This window comes from Chiloscyllium plagiosum, unplaced genomic scaffold (genome assembly GCF_037043375.1).
Source record: "Chiloscyllium plagiosum isolate Xiang-an unplaced genomic scaffold, Cpla_swu_hap1 HiC_scaffold_31, whole genome shotgun sequence".
Taxonomy (NCBI): domain Eukaryota; kingdom Metazoa; phylum Chordata; class Chondrichthyes; order Orectolobiformes; family Hemiscylliidae; genus Chiloscyllium; species Chiloscyllium plagiosum.
The window spans coordinates 3,816,980-3,835,557 of NW_028270169.1; the positions used below are offsets into that span (position 1 = coordinate 3,816,980).

Sequence of the window (18,578 nt, forward strand, 5' to 3'; positions counted from 1 at the left end):
TGACTCCCAACAACCACAACCATCTTCCAATGTGCCAGCTGTGACTCCAATCAATTGTTGAGGTGATCTTTGTCTTGGGTATAGTTATTACTGATTCTCTTTAAGTATATGCTTGGAGGCACATGTTTCTTGTCCAACAGTCATCATGAACATTTTATAGTTACCAGACTATTACTGCTCATTTCTGATTGACTGTCAGAGCAAATACAGACATTTATCAACCACCAAAACTCTACCAGTTATATAGATGGCCCTTACACGTTCTCATTAACATTCCTGATGAAGGGCTTTTGCCCGAAATGTCGATTTTTCCTGCTCCTTGGTTGCTACCTGAACTGCTGTGCTTTTCCAGTACCACTCTAATCTCACCTAATAGTGCCGACAACCCTTTTCACCATTTTACTGACGATCAAGAATAAACTGATGGACCAGTAATTGGCCGGGTTGGATTTGTCCTGCATTTTACATGCAGGACATACCTGGGCAATTTCCACATTGTTGGGTAGATGCCAGTGTTGTAACTGCACTGGAACCACGTGGCTGGGGGAGCAACAAGGTCTGGAACACAAGTCTTCAGGACTATTGCTGGAATGTTGTCGGGAGACACATCATTGCAGCACCCACTGCTTTCAGCTGTTGTTTTGATGCTGGCAATCTTAGAAGAAGGCTGTGGATGTTGGTAGTGGGGAATTCAGTGATGGTACACCATTAAACATCAAGGAGCAGTGGTTAGATTGTCTCTTATTGGTGATCGTCATTCCCTGGTATTTGTGTGGTGCAAAATGTTACTTGTCACTTGTCAGCCCAAGCCTGGATATTGTCCAGAACTTGTTACATTTGAACATGGCCTGCTTCAGTATCTGAGGAGTCACGAATGGTGCTGAACATGGTGCAATCATCAGCGAACATCCCCACTTTGGACCTTATGATGGACCCAATGGAAGGAAGGCCATTAATGATGTAGCTAAAGATAGTTGGACCTAGGACACTACCCTGAGGAACTCCTGCAGAATTGCCCTGGAATTGAGATTGAACACTGATTTACAAACAGAACTTCAGTCACTAATACAAATCAAGCAAAGGACTCACAGCCTAGCTGAAGTATTGCCTATGAGTGATGAACCTGGCCAAGATTCTCTATAGGGGTCTCTAATCACTGTGTCCCAGATACCAGGGCTGGCTGTGGTATATTATTTCTCCCATGTTAAATCAATAGAACGTTACAGCACATTACATGCCCTTCGGCCCTCAATGTTATGCCGACCTGTGAATCAATTTGAAGTCCATCTAACCTAAACAATTGCATATGTTTATCCAATGACCATTTAAATGCCCTTAAAGTTGGCGAGTCAGCTGTTACAGGCAGGGCATTCCACGCCCCTACTAGTGAGTAAAGAAACAACCTCTGACATCTGTCCTATGTCTATCACCCCTCAATTTAAAGCTATGTCCCCTTGTGCTGGTCATCACCATCTGAGGATGATCTTCACACAAATCAGCCTAGCCTGTCCAATCTTTCCTCCCAAGATAATCAGTTCACTCCAGGTATCAATCTCGTAAGCCTCCTCTGAACTGCCCCCTAATGCAATTACATCCTTCCTAAATTAAGAACCAATATACACAGTATTCCAGAAGCTGTTTAGATTAGATTAGATTCCCTACAGTGTGGAAACAGGCCCTTTGCCCCAGCAAGTCCACACCGACCTCTGAAGAGACAAGTAACATTTTTAGAGATCCATCCAGACTCATTTCCCCTACATTTACCCCGACTAATGGACCGAACACCATGGACAATTTAGCTTGGCCAATTCACCTGACCTGCACATCTGGAATGATCATCAATTGAAGCATTACATCCTTACCTTGATGTTCAAGTTCTCCCATAACTTGCGGCACGGTAGCACAGTGGTTAGCATTGCTGCCTCACAGCACCAGAGACCCGGGTTCAATTCCTGCCTCAGGCGACTGACTGTGTGGAGTTTGCACGTTCTCCCCGTGTCTGCGTGGGTTTCCTCCGGGTGCTCCGGTTTCCTCCCACAGTCCAAAGATGTGCAGGTCAGGTGAATTGGCCATGCTACCTTGCCCATAGTGTTAGGTAAGGGGTAAATGTAGGGGTATGGGTGGGTTACGCTTCGGCGGGTCGGTGTGGACTTGTTGGGCCGAAGGGCCTGTTTCCACACTGTAATGTAATCTAATCTAAAGGGTATAATTACATTAGCCTTTGACTCGAGCACTGGAGCATTTAGATCACACTGCATTTTAGAATGTGGCAGTTGTTCCTCTTCTAAACCTTTTCAATCTTCCCTGCCAAAGTAAAGAACTTCAGATTTTTCCACTATATGCTCCACCTGCCAGATTTTTGTTTATCCATGAAATCAGATTATTCTACACCTTTGGTATATCATCTTCATGGCATAGTTTCCTACAACTGAATCCCTTGAGTCCACTCAGAGTCCTCACCGATCCTTCGAAGAGCATCCCACCCAGATAGATCCCTCTACCCTCATAACCCTGCATTTCTCATGGCTAAGCCACCTAGCTCGCGCACCCCAGGGCACTGCGGGCAATTCAGCATGGACAATCTACCTAAACTGCACATCTTTGGACTGTGGAAGAAAACAGGACTTGGAGGAAACTCTCACAAACATGGGGAGAATGGGCAAACTCCAGACAGAGGGTGGAACCAAACCTGAGTCCCTGGCACTGAGCGGCAGCCGTGCTAACCATCGAGCCATGTTCTTGCTGTGTTCACCAGTGAATGCCAGTGCAAGCTGTTACTAATTCCCCTCCACTGTGAGATGGCTGTGTGTAACCCGTGTTGCTTATGCCTGAACCCACAGAATCTTGTCAGTCAGCAGCAAACCCACTGATATTGTTTGTCAGAGCCTTGAGTCCACACCCACCAAAGGTGAATGTCTCTGTCTTTGCAATGGTGGAGATGGGGAGGAAAGTCTAAGGTAGCATCTACTGAGGTCCCGGGGGCTCCTCCTGATGTAAAGCTGAGAGAACGCCCCTTGGGGCCGTGGCTGGGGCTGGCCTTTGCCTGATGCTCTGTTCCAGAGGTTGCAGAGATAAATATAAAGATTCATTAGTGTCAGGATGTATCATCCTTGCCTAAAGTGTCATGAAGACGTTGATGTCTGGCAGAAGCAGAATAGAGGCTTCTTCACTGGCTAACCGGACAGATCCTATCTTCCCGTCAGCACACGTACACTGTTCTTTATTGCCCTACCAATGGGCAGCCTGTTCGTCGATAAAGGTCACACACCTTATGTCAGGCACACCATCCCTCACCCAAATGGTACACACTGACACTGGCTGTGCACACCTTTTGCCTGCAGAAGGACTGGAGTATTTCGAGACGTTTACATGGGGGTATGAGCACTGCTCCTGCATTGATAGACACAGCGAGAGATAGGAATCCCACAGGGCTGTGATTATCTGTGCTTGTTACGGTTCAGTTGAATGTGATTTGGTGAGATTAGATGTTGAATGGTTCTGAATGAACGAGGGCTCAATGTTGTCAAAGAGCTGCAGTCCATTGGAATTATAACATTTTACTTGACGGTAAATGCCTGGGGTTACAGACAGTGAATTGCTGCCCAGTGATATGTAATTGTGGTCCTGGAATTGGGGCTCAGAATGTCCTTAACAGCCTCAGAAACACCTCTCCAAACTCAAATTTGGCATTGTTTCCATCTCTGAATATGCAATAAACCTAAAAGAATACAATTCTTCATTTGAGTGGAGGTTTCTCCTGATTTTGAACCTGTCTCCACACTTCACCTCAGAAATGAAATAGAATGGCAAGGTGAGTACGGAGCCAGTTTTGGATAAATGTAACATTCCCAGAATTTGGAAATGGATTGAAATTATTAGTTCACAGTGGATACTGTTGTGAAACATTTACATCTTCAGCACAACGTGATCCAGGGTGCACTGCAGACGTGTTGTGAAAATGTTGATAAAGCATCTCATTGACACTGCTTTCACTTAATGCCTGAAAGGTAGAGGACAAGAATTTACAGGAAGGTCCATTTCACAGAACATTTGAAAACTTTGGCAACAAGGTGAAAATGACAAAAGATTAAAATGAGATGGCATGAGTCATTGTAGCATCTGAGAGTGTTTGAAACAACCTCAGGATACAATTCCTTGTCTGGGAAACCAACTGGATGAATATGCCAAATCATTTTCTGGCCTCACAGGTGCTAGTTAACTGGCAATGCTATAGTCCATCCACTCACTCAAAGCAGCAATGTAGCCCCTAGGCCCTGTTGATGCTGGGAATAGGGTGAGGGCAAACTGATCAGGACCTCGTCATTCAATTGCCCCATTTTGCGGCTGTATTTGTGTGGAAGCACAGAGGTCTCCCTATTTTACTGTAACCTCGAGGTTGTCAACATACAGAGAATCATCAGTGATTATATTATCCATTGGCTAGCCTGCTCCTCAAGGGAAAAGCTCTCCCTTTCACCAGGCCACACCACCACCGCTGTTGCATGCTTCATTCCTAGTTTTTATCGTGGTAGACAAATATGAGCCATTGGCTGTGATGTGTTTGGATTTCCAGAAGGCCTTTGACAAGAATAACATGGGAGACCACTAAATAAGGTAAGATCCCATGGTGTTAGGGACAAGGTACTGGCATGGATAGAGGATTGGCTGACTGGCAGAAGGCACAGGGTATGGATAAAGGGGTCTTTTTCAGGATGGCAGCTGGTGACTAGTGGAGTTCCTCAGGGATCAGTGCTGGGACCACAACTATTCATGTTATGTACTAACGATCTGGACAAATGAACTGAGGGTATTGTTCCTGTATTTGCAGATGACACAAAAATTGGTGGATGGACAGTGTTGAGGAAGCGATGAGGCTGTAGAAGGACCTGGATGGGTTAGAAGAGTGGGAAAAGAAGTGGCAGATAGCCGATAAAGTGGGAAAGTGTGAGGTTATGTACTTTGGTGGGAAGAATACAGGTGTGGACAATTTCTAATTGGAGAAGAACTTTGGAAATCTGAAGCACCAAGGAATCCTGATTCAGGATTCTCTTAATGTCAACATGCAGGTTCAGTTAGAAGTTAGGAAGGCAAATGCAATGTTAGCATTCATTTGAAGAGAGCTAGAATACAAGAGCAGGGATGAATTACTGAGGCTGTACAGGTTTTGATCAGATTGCATTTGGAATATTGTGAGCGGTGTTAGACCCATACTTAAGGAAGGATGTGCTGGCCTTGGACAGGGTCCAGAGAAGATATACAGGAATGATCCTCAGAACTAAGGGCTTGGCATATGAGATTACTTCTAGATCAGAGTGGTGCTGGAAAAGCACCGCAGGTCAGGCAGCATCTGAGGAGCAGGAGAATCAATGTTTTGGGCAAAAGCCTTTAATCAGGAAACGTCGATTTTCCTGCTCCTCGGATACTGCCTGACCTGCTGTGCTTTTCCAGCACCATTCTAATCTAGACTCTGATCTTCAGCATCTGCAGTCCTCACTTTCGCCTATATGAGATCGCTTGAGAACTCTGGGTCTCAATAGAGTTTAGAAGGATGAGGGGGGGGATCCGATTGAAATGTACAGAATACTAAGAGACCTGGATTGAGTGGATGCAAAAAAGATGTTTCCACTACTAGGAGAGACTAGGACCCAAGGGCTCAGTCTCAGAGTAAAGGAATGACCCTTTAGAACTAAGATGAAGATTAATTTTTTCAGCTAGAAGGTAGTGAATGTGTGGAAATCATTGCCACAGAGGGCTGTGGAGGTCAAGTCATTGAGTATCTTTAAGACAGAGATGGATATGTTCTTGATTGGTTGGGGGAGGGTCAAACGATACCTGTTCATGGGATGTGGATGTCACTAGCTGGGCTAGCATTTATTATCCATACTAATTACCCAGAGGACAGTTAAGACTCAACCACATCTTGTGGAGAAGGCAGGAGAATGGGATTGAGGAGCATACCAGCCAAGATCAAATTGATGGGCTGAATGGCCTAAGTCTGCTCCTTTATCTTATAGACTTATGGTCTCTATCTTCTTACAGATTCCGAATCCCAAGTATGAAAGTAACAATCTGCCTGGACATAGGATTGAGCAGGTGGGACATGAACTGCTGTGCCATCATCCGCAGGCCCAACCCATCTACTGCTCCATTCCAGCTCTCCAACAGCAGGTACAGTCACCCTGGGGAGACCAGCACCAAAGGCTCTTTAACATAATTACAACCTCAAGCTCCTCCCTAGGAGAATGAGCAAACAAATGAAACACCAAAGCATATTCCAAGATATTAAGACAGGTGAACCTTTTGCTTTGGTAGAGGTAGGTTTCAAGTCTTTCTTAAAGGATGAGAGAGTTAGAGAGACAGAGGTTTCGGGAGGGAACCCTAGTATTCAGGACCCAAGCAAGTGAAGGCAGAGCAATCACTGGCAGAGTTATTAAAAGCATATGAGGCTAGAATGAAATGAGTGCAAAAAGGTGACAGGATTGCAGGGCTGGGAAACATTAGTGATGGAAGAGTTAAGAACATGCAAGCATTTGAAAACAGGAATAAGTATTTTAAAATCGAGACATTGCTGTAAGGGGAGCCAGCGTAAGTCAGCAAGTAGAGAGGAGTTTTGGGTGAACAGAACTTCAAGTGAGATAGGAAATGAGTTGCAAAGTTTGGTTAAGTTCAAATTTGCATAAGTGGCCAAGTGGAGGTTAGCTAGGAGGGTCATTAAGGTATTGATGGTGGTATGGAGTTTCAGAGTAATTTACCTGTTGCAAGTGAAGAAGCTGTAGGCTTTTGTTGAGAGATATTATACAGGTCCATGTACATTCAAGTCATTGTTTTATTGAGTCCAGAAGTGATTTATTGTGAATTTGTATTTGTTTTACAGTACTCTGGCATTCCCAGTTACCCCAGGGCCTGTCCTCCTACTGATCAGTACCTCTATCAGAGAAATGCATCTCATGTTGCCCAGGAATCTCACCATCTGCTTTACCCCAAACCCATTTACTCGTACAGGTAATTTTAATGATGGTCCTGAATACTGACTCCATGACTGTGCCCAGAGTGTATTTTCAAGGTGTTCCTATGTGCCATTCATATCCTAACCACTTAGGCAACCTAGAACTAGGAGGAACAATTTCTGAATACTGTAAAAGGTCCGCCATTGTAGGTGAGAAGAGATTTATTCTCTCAGGGAACTGAGTGTTTGGAATTCTCCTCCCCACACAGCATTGAGGCTGGGTCATTGTATATGTTCAAGGCTGATTTTCATCAACAAGAGAGTTGAAGGTATAAGTGATAGGCAAGAAAATGGAGTTGAGGCCACAGTTAGATAGGTGTCCTCTTATCAAAAGGCAGAGTCGGCTTGATAGGCTGAATGCTCCCATGTGTAATGACGTTATGAGATAACTTCAGGTGCCATTGTGGACATGCAGACACACACACACACACATCCCCCCACCCAACCCCACACCCACCCACCCACCACCGCCCCCCCACACACACACAAACACACACACACAAACACACACACATTCCCCCACACCCACCAACCCATCATCCCCCCCACACACAAACACACACACATCCCCCCACACCCACCAACCCACCATCCCCCTCCAAACACACATCCCCCCCATCCAACCCCACACACACCCACCCACCACCGCCCCCACACACACACAAACACACACACATCCCCCCCACCCAACCCCACACCCACCCACCCACCACCGCCCCACACACACACAAACACACACACACACATCCCCCCACACCCACCAACCCACCACCCCCCCACACACATTCCCCCCCACCCAACTCCGCACCCACCCACACACACACATCCCCCCCACCCAACCACACACGCACCCACCCACCACACCACCCCACACACACAAGCACACACACAAACACACACACCCACCAACCCACCCCCCCACACACATTCCCCCCCACCCAAACCCACACCCACCCACCCCCCACAACCCCCCCACAAACACATACCACCCAACCCCACACCCCTCCACATCCCCCCCACACACACATCCCACCCACCCACCACCACCGCTCTCCCCCCAACACACACACATACAAAATGTTGAAGGTCATAGAGTCACAGAGATGTACAGCATGGAAACAGATCGTTCAGTCCAACCCGTCCATGCCGACTAGATATCCTAACCTAATCTAGTCCCACCTGCCAGCACTTGACGCATATCCTTCCAAACCCTTCCTATTCATGTGCCCATCCAAATGCCTTTTAACTGTTGTAATTGTACCACCCTCCACCACTTCCTCTGGCAGCTTATTCCATACACGCACCACTCTCTGTGTGAAAAAGTTGCTCCTTAGGTCCCTTTTAAATCTTTCTACTCTCATCTTAAACCTGTGCCATTCAGTTTTGGACTCCCCCACTTCAGGAAAAAGACTTTGTCTGATAACCCTATCCGTGCCCTTTATGATTTTATAAACCTCTAGAAGGTCACCCCTCATCCTCCGACACAGCCAGTTTTTATATTTCAACCCTCCAATCCCAGCAACATCCTTGTAAATCTTTTCTGTAAACAGCCTTCCTTTAGGAAGGGAGACCAGAATTGCATGTAGTATTCTAAAAGTGGCCTAACCAATGTCCTGTACAGCTGCAACATGACCTCCCAACTCCTGTACTCAATACTCTGACCAATAAAAGAAAGCATACCAAATGCCTTCTTCACTATCTTATCCATCTGCCACTCCACTTTCAAGGAACTATGAACCTGCACTCCAAGGTCTCTTTGTTCAGCAACACTCCCTAGGACCTTACCATTAAGCGTATAACTGCTCTGATTTGTCTTTCCAAAATGCAACACCTCGCATTTATCTAAATTAAACTCCGTCTGCCACTCCTCAGCCCATCGGCCCATCTGATCAAGATCCTGTTGTACTCTGAGGTGACCTTCTTTGCTCTCCACAACATCTCCAATTTTAGTGTCATCTGCAAACTTACTAATTATACTTCCTATTAGATTAGATTAGATTAGGTTACTTACAGTGTGGAAACAGGCCCTTCAGCCCAACAAGTCCACACCGCTCCGCCGAAGCGCAACCCACCCACACCCCTACATTTACCCCTTACCTAACACTACGGGCAATTTAGCATGGCCAATTCACCTGACCTGCACATCTTTGGATTGTGGGAGGAAACCGGAGCACCCGGAGGAAACCCACGCAGACACGGGGAGAATGTGCAAACTCCACACAGACAGTCGCCTGAGGCAGGAATTGAACCCAGGTCTCTGGCGCTGTGAGGCAGCAGTGCTAACCACTGTGCCACCGGGCCTATGTTCAGATCCAAATCATTTCTATAAATGACAAAACATAGTGGACCCAGCACTGATCCTTGTGGTACACCACTGGTCACAGGCCCCCAGTCTGAAAAGCAACCCACCACCACCACCACCCTCTGTCTTCTACCTTCAACCTGTATCCAACTGGCTAGTTCTCCCTGTATTCCATGTGATCAAACCAGTCAGTTATTGCTTTCTCGCAGCGCAGTCCTATGCAGCTCCCATTGGGTTTCTTTGCTAGATAGGAAATCCCAGCTTTAGGAAGTGGACCTGCCCAACTTTGCTGACAGCCTGCAGGAGGGTACATCAGCCATTTCTGTGAGTGCTCCTTACCTATTGTTGATGGATGACTTTCTGTAAGCCCTTGGATGTGAGCTGCCTTCAGTCTCTCACAGCAAGTGGGACACAATGGATCTGACAGGATTGTGGTAGTTCCTCTGCACTTCACTTTTACCTTCTTTTCTGGAGGACCCCTTCCCAAGCAGCATCTTATTGCTCGTGTCTTGGTAAACCTCCCACTTGCTGTTGGTTTCCCCTGAACCCCATCAACCAGTCGTGAGTTCATGGAATGCCCTGCCAGTAGTAGTGGTGGACTCTCCCTCATTATGGGCATTTAAGCGGGCATTGGATAGGCATATGGAGGATAGTGGGCTAGTGTAGGTTAGGTGGGCTTGGATCGGCGCAACATCGAGGGCCGAAGGGCCTGTACTGCGCTGTATTCTTCTATGTTCTATGTTCTATATCACCTATCAGCCTGCTCTGGGCTTCAACCTCCAAGGAGAAAGTGAGGACTGCAGATGCTGGAGATTAGAGTCGAGAGTGTGGTGCTGGAAAAACACAGCAGGTAAGGCAGCATCCGAGGAGCAGTAGAATTGACGTTTTGGGCATAAGTCCTTCATCAGGAATGAAGGAGCCTCGGGGGTGGAGAGATAAATGGGAGGGGTTGTGGCTAGGGGGAAGGTAGCTGAGAGTGCAATAGGTGGATGGAGGTGGGGGTGAAGGTGATAGGTCAGAGGGGAGCGGATAGGTGGGAAGGAAGATAGACAGGTCAAGAGGGCACTGTCGAGTTGGGAGGTTGGCATTGGGATAAGATGTTGGGAGGGGTGATGAGGAAACTGGTGAAATGGGCATTGACCTTGTGTGGTTGCAGGGTCCTAAGGCACAAGGTGAGGCGTTCGTCCTCCAGGCGTCAGGTGGTTAGGGTTTGGCGATGGAGGAGGCCCAGGACCTGCATATCCTTGGGGAATGGGAGAGGTAGTTTGTGTTCAGCCACAGGGCAGTGTGGTTGGTTGGTGCAGGTGTCCCAGAGATGTTCTCTGAAACAATCCACAAATTGGCGCTCTGTCTCCCCGATGTAGAGGAGACCACATCGGGTGCAATGGATACAGTAGATGACATTGGTAGAGGTACAGGTAAATTTCTGATGAATGTGGAAGGATCTTTTGGGGCCTTGGATGGAGGTGAGGGGTGAGGCGTGAGCGCAGGTTTTGCATTTCTTGCAGTGGCTGGGAAAAGTGCCGGGAGGGGAGGGTGGGTTGGTGGGGGGCATGGATCTGATAAGGGAGTCATGGAGGGAATGGTCTCTCTTGAACACTGATGGGGGAGGGGAGGGAAATATATCCCTGGTGGTGGGTTCTGTTTGTAGGTGGTGGAAATGGTGCAGAATGGTGCAATGTATGCAGAGATTTGTGGGGTGGAAGATGGGGACCGGGGAGGGTTCTATCCTTGTTGCACTGGGAGGGGTGGGGTTCAAGGGCAGTGGTGCGGGAAGTGGAGAAGATGCACTGGAGGGCATCATCAACCACATGGGAGGAGAAATTGTGATCTTTGAAGAAGGAGGCCATCTGGGATGTTCCGTGGTGGAATTTGTCCTCCTAGGAATAGATGCAATGAAGGTGGAGGAATTGGCCATAAGGGATCACATTTTTACAGGAGGCAGGGTGGGAGAAGGTGTAGTCCAGGTAGCTGTGGGAGTCAATGGGTTTGTAGGTGATGTCCATGTTGAGCCCTCTTGGCCCACAAGCCTCATTCCTGATGAAGGGCTTACGCCTGAAACATCGAATCTCCTGCTCCTCGAATGCTGCCTGACCGGCTGTGCTTTTCCAGTGATTTTCTTCAATTCTGGGCTTCTCCACAGCCAGGTTTCCTCCTGGCGAACTGGTCACTGTGTGATTGATGCAGCACCATGTGATGGGGCTGGAGGCAAGGATATGTCTGTTTTCATTTCTGCCCATTTCACCCATTTGGCTTCATAAAATTCTGCCCGTAAACTCTGTCTCTCTCTTTTCACTGCTGCTGCCTGACCTGCTGAACATTTCCCAGCATTGTCCAGTTTCATTTCAGATTTCCAGCAATTGCAGTTTTTTTTAACTTTTGTATCGAGGTAGGGATGTGAATTTGATCTTTAATAAATATTAAACACATTCTCTACATTTCTCTCTCTCTATAGCATTCTCATCTTCATGGCACTGAAGAACAGTAAAGCTGGAAGTTTGCCTGTGAGTGAGATCTACAACTTCATGACTGAACATTTTCCTTACTTTAAGGTGTGTTAACTATTTAAGTATGAATTCTCATTTCCTCAATGTCTTAGCAGTTATCCCAGGACCGCACCATGAGTAAACCCTAATTTATACTTTAATAACAGAACTCTATAAAATAACGGTTCGACTGCTAACAAGTCTTAATGCCTAGAGATAGATAGTGACTTGGAACTTGATATTTCATTGTTGTTCATTGGATATAAGGATCATTACTGTTTATTCCCTGACCCTGATTGACTTGGGAAGGCTGTGATGAGCTACCATCTTCAATATGACTGAGTGATTCCCTAAATGCTGGAGAAACTCAGCAGGTCTAGCAGCATCTGTGCAGAGAAAAAAGAGTCAACATTTTGAGTCAGACTGAATGATTCACTTGGCCATTCCAGAGGGATGTTGAGAGTTGCTGTATGTCTGAATTCACATGTCAGTTAAAGTCACCATAATCTCACCAGACCATAGGGTTGATCTCTCATGCGTGAGAGAGAGAAGACTGGAGGCAGTTTAACCTGAGGGTCACCATGGGGCAGTACAGTGGCTCAGTAGTTAGCCACTATTATCTCATAGCACGAGGGACGCAGGTTTGATTCCACCCTTGGGCAAGTGTCTGTGTGAAGTTTGCACATTCTCCCCACATCTGTGAGAGTCCCCACTGGGTGCCCCAGTTTCCTCTCACAGTCCAAAGATGTGCAGGTTAGGTAGATTAGCCATGGGAAATGCAATGTTACAGGGATTGGGTAGGTCTGAGTGGGATGCTTTTCAGAGAGTCAGTGTGGACTTGATGGGCCAAGTGGCCTACTTCCCCACTGTAGTGGGGGAATTCTATTCTCTGGTTATTTTGTCCCTGAGATATTAATGAATTCAATATACATTTCCCAGCTGCTGTGCTGAGATTTGACCTTCTGTCTTCAGTTCATTGCCCAGGCCTCTGGAATATGTGTGACTGTTTCCAAACATGAAAGGAACCATTGGAGAATGAGATAACTTCAGGCAAGGAGAGGTGAACATTATGGAAGAGAAATTCGATGCTGACATGTTCATGAGTGAATCTGTAAACACACTAAAAGTGAATTCCCTGAAATGTTGCACTCAGGTTAAAACACTACGTTCCACCCATTCAATGTTGATTTGATGAAACAGCTTTAATATTTCTAAATAATCAGAATGTGCACAGAGGAGGTGAGGTGATAGTCTAAAGGTATCAGTGCTAAACTCTTAATCCAGAGATCCTTGTAATCTTCTGAGGCCATGGGTTTAAACAGCAGATGATGGAATTTGAATTCAATAAATATCTGGAGTTACAAATCCAATGATGACTATAAAATGACAGTGAGACAAACTCATCTGGTTCACTTCTGGCCTTTAGAGAAGGAAATCTGCCATCCTGACCTACTCTTTCCTACAGCTGACTCCTGACCCCACAGCAATGTTGCTGACCCAGTGACGCCCACATCCTATGAATGAATTTAAAAAAAGAGATTGTCCCCGCAGCTCTACTCAGATTGTTAGATCCTGGGAACAATTTTATATGCTTAGTTCTTTCAGGACCACTTGTGGGAAGATTTGTCTGATGCCAAGTTTGTCTTTTAATTGTAAATTACAGTGAAATCCAAAACACTTGTTTCTAGAAACTAAGTTGATTTCTTATGGCAATGTAATTGTTTGTAAGAGGTTATAAAGAAACAACAGATTCAAAGTTTGTGAGAAGATTTGTAGCTCGGGTGCTCGTTGTTGTGGTTCTGTTCACCGAGCTGGGAATTTGTGTTGCAGACGTTTCGTCCCCTGTCCAGGTGACGTCCTCAGTGCTTGGGAGCCTCCTGTGAAGCGCTTCTGTGATCTTTCCTCCGGCATTTGTAGTGGTTTGAATCTGCCGTTTCCGGTTGTCAGTTCCAGCTGTCCGTTGCAGTGGTCGGTATATTGGGTCGATGTGCTTATTGATTGAATCTGTGGATGAGTGCCATGCCTCTAGGAATTCCCTGGCTGTTCTCTGTTTGGCTTGTCCTATAATAGCTGAAAATGTGTTGCTGGAAAAGCGCAGCAGGTCAGGCAGCATCCAAGGAGCAGGAGAATCGACGGTTCGGGCATGAGCCCTTCTTCAGGAATGAGGAGAGTGTGCCAAGCAGGCTAAGATAAAAGGTAGGGAGGAGGGACTTGGTGGAGGGGCGTTGGAAATGCGATAGGTGGAAGGAGGTTAAGGTGAGGGTGATAGGCCGGAGTGGGGGTGGGGGCAGAGAGGTCAGGAAGAAGATTGCAGGTTAGGAAGGTGGTGCTGAGTTCGAGGGTTGGGACTGAGACAAGATGGGGGGGAGGGGAAATGAGGAAACTGGAGAAATCTGAGTTCATCCCTTGTGGTCGGAGGGTTCCCAGGCAGAAGATGAGGCGCTCTTCCTCCAGCCGTCGCGTTGCTATGGTCTGGCGATGGAGGAGTCCAAGGACCTGCATGTCCTTGGTGGAGTGGGAGGGGGAGTTAAAGTGTTGAGCCATGGGGTGGTTGGGTTGGTTGGTGCGGGTGTCCCAGAGGTGTTCTCTGAAACGTTCCACAAGCTTCAGAGAACACCTCTGGGACACCCGCACCAACCAACCCAACCACCCCGTGGCTCAACACTTCGACTCCCCCTCCCACTCCACCAAGGACATGCAGGTCCTTGGACTCCTCCATCGCCAGACCATAGCAACACGACGGCTGGAGGAAGAGCGCCTCATCCTCTGCCTGGGAACCCTCCAACCACAAGGGATGAACTCAGATTTCTCCAGTTTCCTCATTTCCCCTCCCCCCACCTTGTCTCAGTCCCAACCCTCGAACTCAGCACCACCTTCCTAACCTGCAATCTTCTTCCTGACCTCTCTGCCCCCACCCCCACTCCGGCCTATCACCCTCACCTTAACCTCCTTCCACCTATCGCATTTCCAACGCCCCTCCCCCAAGTCCTTCCTCCCTACCTTTTATCTTAGCCTGCTTGGCACACCCTCCTCATTCCTGAAGAAGGGCTCATGCCCAAAACGTCGATTCTCCTGCTCCTTGGATGCTGCCTGACCTGCTGCGCTTTTCCAGCAACACATTTTCAGCCATTATAGGACAAGCCAAACAGAGAACAGCCAGGGAATTCCTAGAGGCATGGCACTCATCCACAGATTCAATCAATAAGCACATCGACCTGGACCCAATATACCGGCCACTGCAACGGACAGCTGGAACTGACAACCGGAAGCGGCAGGTTCAAACCACTACAAATGCCGGAGGAAAGATCACAGAAGCGCTTCACAGGAGGCTCCCAAGCAATGAGGGTGTCACCTAGACAGGGTACGAAACGTCTGCAACACAAATTCCCAGCTCGACGAACAGAACCACAACAAGAAACAACAGATCTGTCATGACCACACAAGATTGGTCAGGATATCAAAGGCAGTTTATTTATCAGAAGATGAAGGAGTAGGAGAGGAATTTGACTGTTTGGAAATAGTGATTTTGTTTGTGTTTATCACAAGTCTTCATGTGCACCGGAGAGTTCAGATCAGACTGAAATAAATCTGTAATTATAATTTAGGAGGAATTAAGAAATCTGATCCAGCGCAGCTGCTACCTAATGCAATAACCTGGTAAATCACTATGTAATATCTCACTGACAGATGTAGAGATAAGAGGGAGTGAGAATCTTCCACTTGTATCAGGAATCTATTACACAAAAGAGACTTTTAGTCTGCAGCTTTATGCTTCATACCAGCCATTTGGAATCACCAGCGGCTATGTGGGCTTTTCTCAGACATTAAGCTCCTGAGCTGCTCCTGCATTAACTCACACATCAAACAAGGGGAGGGTTGCACACATTTTCCCCTTGTTCCCTTTTCCTTGCTGTCTTGCTCCTTGCTAAAGATCTGAAAGCTGAACCTCCCCATGACCAACAACTGCCCCAATCCTCTGACCAACACCAATGCAGCATTCCTGATGAAGTCATTCATCTCCACTCCCTGGATAACTACAGGCTGAAGAAAGCCTCAAAAAACCAACAGTTTTCAAAACAAGTTCTCTTTCAAATAAATATTAAAACTCTACCCAACAATGTAATTTAATGCTTACAAAAGCACACTCTGATATCCAAGAGTTGACAAAATTCAAGTCTACTACTGTTGCAGGAAGTGCATTCCACGCCCCTACTACTTTCTGAGTAAAGAAATTACCTCTGACATCTGTCCTATATCTATCAATTTAAAGCTATGTCCCCTTGTGTTAGCTATTGCCACCAGAGGAAAAAGCCTCTCAATGTACATCCTATCTAACCGTCTGATGTCTTTATATGTTTTAATTATTTCCACGGCAATGAGAAGTATAGATGGAGTCAATGGATGGAAGGTTGGCTTATATGATGGACTGGGCTGTGTTCACAACTCTCTGTAGTTTCTTATGGTCCTGGGCAGAGCAGTTGCCGTACCAAGCTGGGATGTATCCAGATAGACTGCCTTCTATGGTGCTTCTATAAAACTTTGTTAGAGTCTTAACAGATATAGAGTCATAAGGATGTAGAGCATGGAAGCCCTTCAGTCCAACTCGTCCATGCCGACCAGATATCGTAAATTAATCTGATCCCATTTGCCAGCACTTGGCCTATATCCCTTTAAACCCTTCCTATTCATGTAGCCATCCAGATGTCTTTTAAATGTTGTAATTGTACCAGCCTCCACCACTTCCTCTGGCAGCTCATTCCATACACGTACCACCCTCTGCATGAAAAGGTTGACCCTTAGGTACCTTTTAAGATTTTCCCCCTCACCTGAAATGCTGAATTTCTTTAGCCCCATGAAGAAGTAGAGATGTTATTGTGCTATCTATCTGACACATAGGTGCAGCACTCCCTTGGTACTGACCCACCGTAAGTGCTAGACTCCCTCAGCACTGACCCTCCGACAGTGCGGCACTCTCTCAGCACTGATACTCCGACAGTGCGGCACTCCCTCAGCACTGTCCCTCCGACAGTGCCCACTCCCTCAGCACTGACCCTCCGACAGTGCAGCGCCCCCTCAGCACTGACCCTCCAACAGTGTGGCACTCCCTCAGCACTGACCCTCCGACAGCGCGGCGCTCCCTCAGCACTGACCCTCCAACAGTGCGGCGCTCCCTCAGTACTGACCCTCCGACAGCGCGGCACTCCCTCAGCACTGACCCTCCGACAGTGCGGCACTCCCTCAGCACTGACCCTCTGACAGTACAGGGCTCCCTCAGCACTGACCCTCTGACAGTGCAGAACTCTATCAGTATTTGACTAAAATACATGTATATGCAAGCAACCGTTGAATCACAAACTTTCTGTGTGAGAGGTGAGAATGACACACTGATACACTATTAATATTCCTATATAAGATTTCGGTCTCTGTAGTAAATTGTCAGGGCATGTTGTAAGTCAGTGCGAATTCAACTGCAACTTCCCCCACTCATTTTCCTAGTGTGAAGGCACCAGAAAGTGTGGCCCATTTAAACCACTGCTGTCTATATTAAACATAGCATATATTTATTCCCATTCTTTAATACAAGCCAGTTTAGAGCTTTTGCCACCTGGGAATCCTCGGGACTACAGCTTTCAGCATCAGATATTATTATTGTTCGATGTGATATGTGAATTAATCACCAGTCATTGTTCAATCCCATGGTGATTTACTGATATTGCTCACAAATCATCTGCCTGACCCAAAATACTACATCTTCATTGCATTAAACAACATAGACACATCTTGAAATGACAGCTCGCTCACATGTGCTTCAGATTTAACAAGATGGGAAAGGCTGCAAGGGAGGTTTTGGGAACAGACTGCAGTAAAGCATTCCAACCAGCAGATGATACTCAATTACCATGAAGATGAAGACAAAACCACACTGACTGATGTGATATAAAGATTCACTACGTTTTTAGTGATCAAATTCAACACAAACAGAGAAGAGCTCCTTCTGCAGCGAAATGTTACTCTCTTTATGTAAAACACAAGTGCTCTCTCCAGGAAAGGAAGAAACCCTGAGCTGCTACTTCCTTCTGCTGTTAAGGTGCTTCCTGAGAGAGTGAAATTCCAACTTGGCTCTTTCTTGAGTGTCAGCAGCTCTTTCTCTGTGAACCTGGAGAAAATCTAGAGTTTGTACCTTTTGGTTCGGATGCTTCTGAGGCGAACTGATGCTGTGGTGAATACGTTGTGAATGCTTTTAATGTGCCTAAAATTCACTAGTATCCACACAAAAATTTTCCGATTTCCCCAATTTTCATGTTTTCAACAAACATAACAAAGAAAATGGCAGGATGTGGTAAAAGGAACTTGATTATTATGAAATGGTTGCAATGTAAAACCTGAGGTTAATACTTAAAGATATTTAGTGGAAGCCACATCAATTCATGCTGGAGAAAGCACCTGCTAGATAGGATGGGGCAGTGTGAGCCACATGGACATTGGGCTGAATGGCCTGCTTCAAATGTGGTAAAATATCCAACGAGGCTTCACAATAGCTTTATCAACCAACACATAGAGCCATGTGGGACCTGCAAGAGAGGGAGAGAGGGAGAGAGATGGAGATGGTTAGATAGGAAATTCCAGAGCTTAGGCAGCTGGAGGCTCATTCCCCAATTATGAAATGGCTAAAATCAGAGAAATCCAAGTGTCCAGATTTAGAAGCGAATAGATATTGAAGAAGATTGTGAGGCTGGATGAGATTTCAGAAATCGGGAGAGGCGATGCCATGGAAGGGTTTGAA

At 46.5% G+C, this 18,578-nt stretch overlaps 1 protein-coding gene across 1 annotated transcript in view; it reads left to right on the forward strand.

Moving 5' to 3' along the window:
• Window positions 1–18,578, forward strand: part of LOC122564206 (forkhead box protein N1-like) — a 94,430-nt gene that overhangs the window by 50,776 nt on the left and 25,076 nt on the right. Inside the window, exons 3-5 of the mRNA XM_043718901.2 lie at window positions 6,040–6,168; window positions 6,875–7,002; window positions 11,764–11,860. Of these exons, the coding sequence (XP_043574836.2) occupies window positions 6,040–6,168; window positions 6,875–7,002; window positions 11,764–11,860 (354 nt within the window). The remainder of the gene's footprint in view (window positions 1–6,039; window positions 6,169–6,874; window positions 7,003–11,763; window positions 11,861–18,578) is intronic.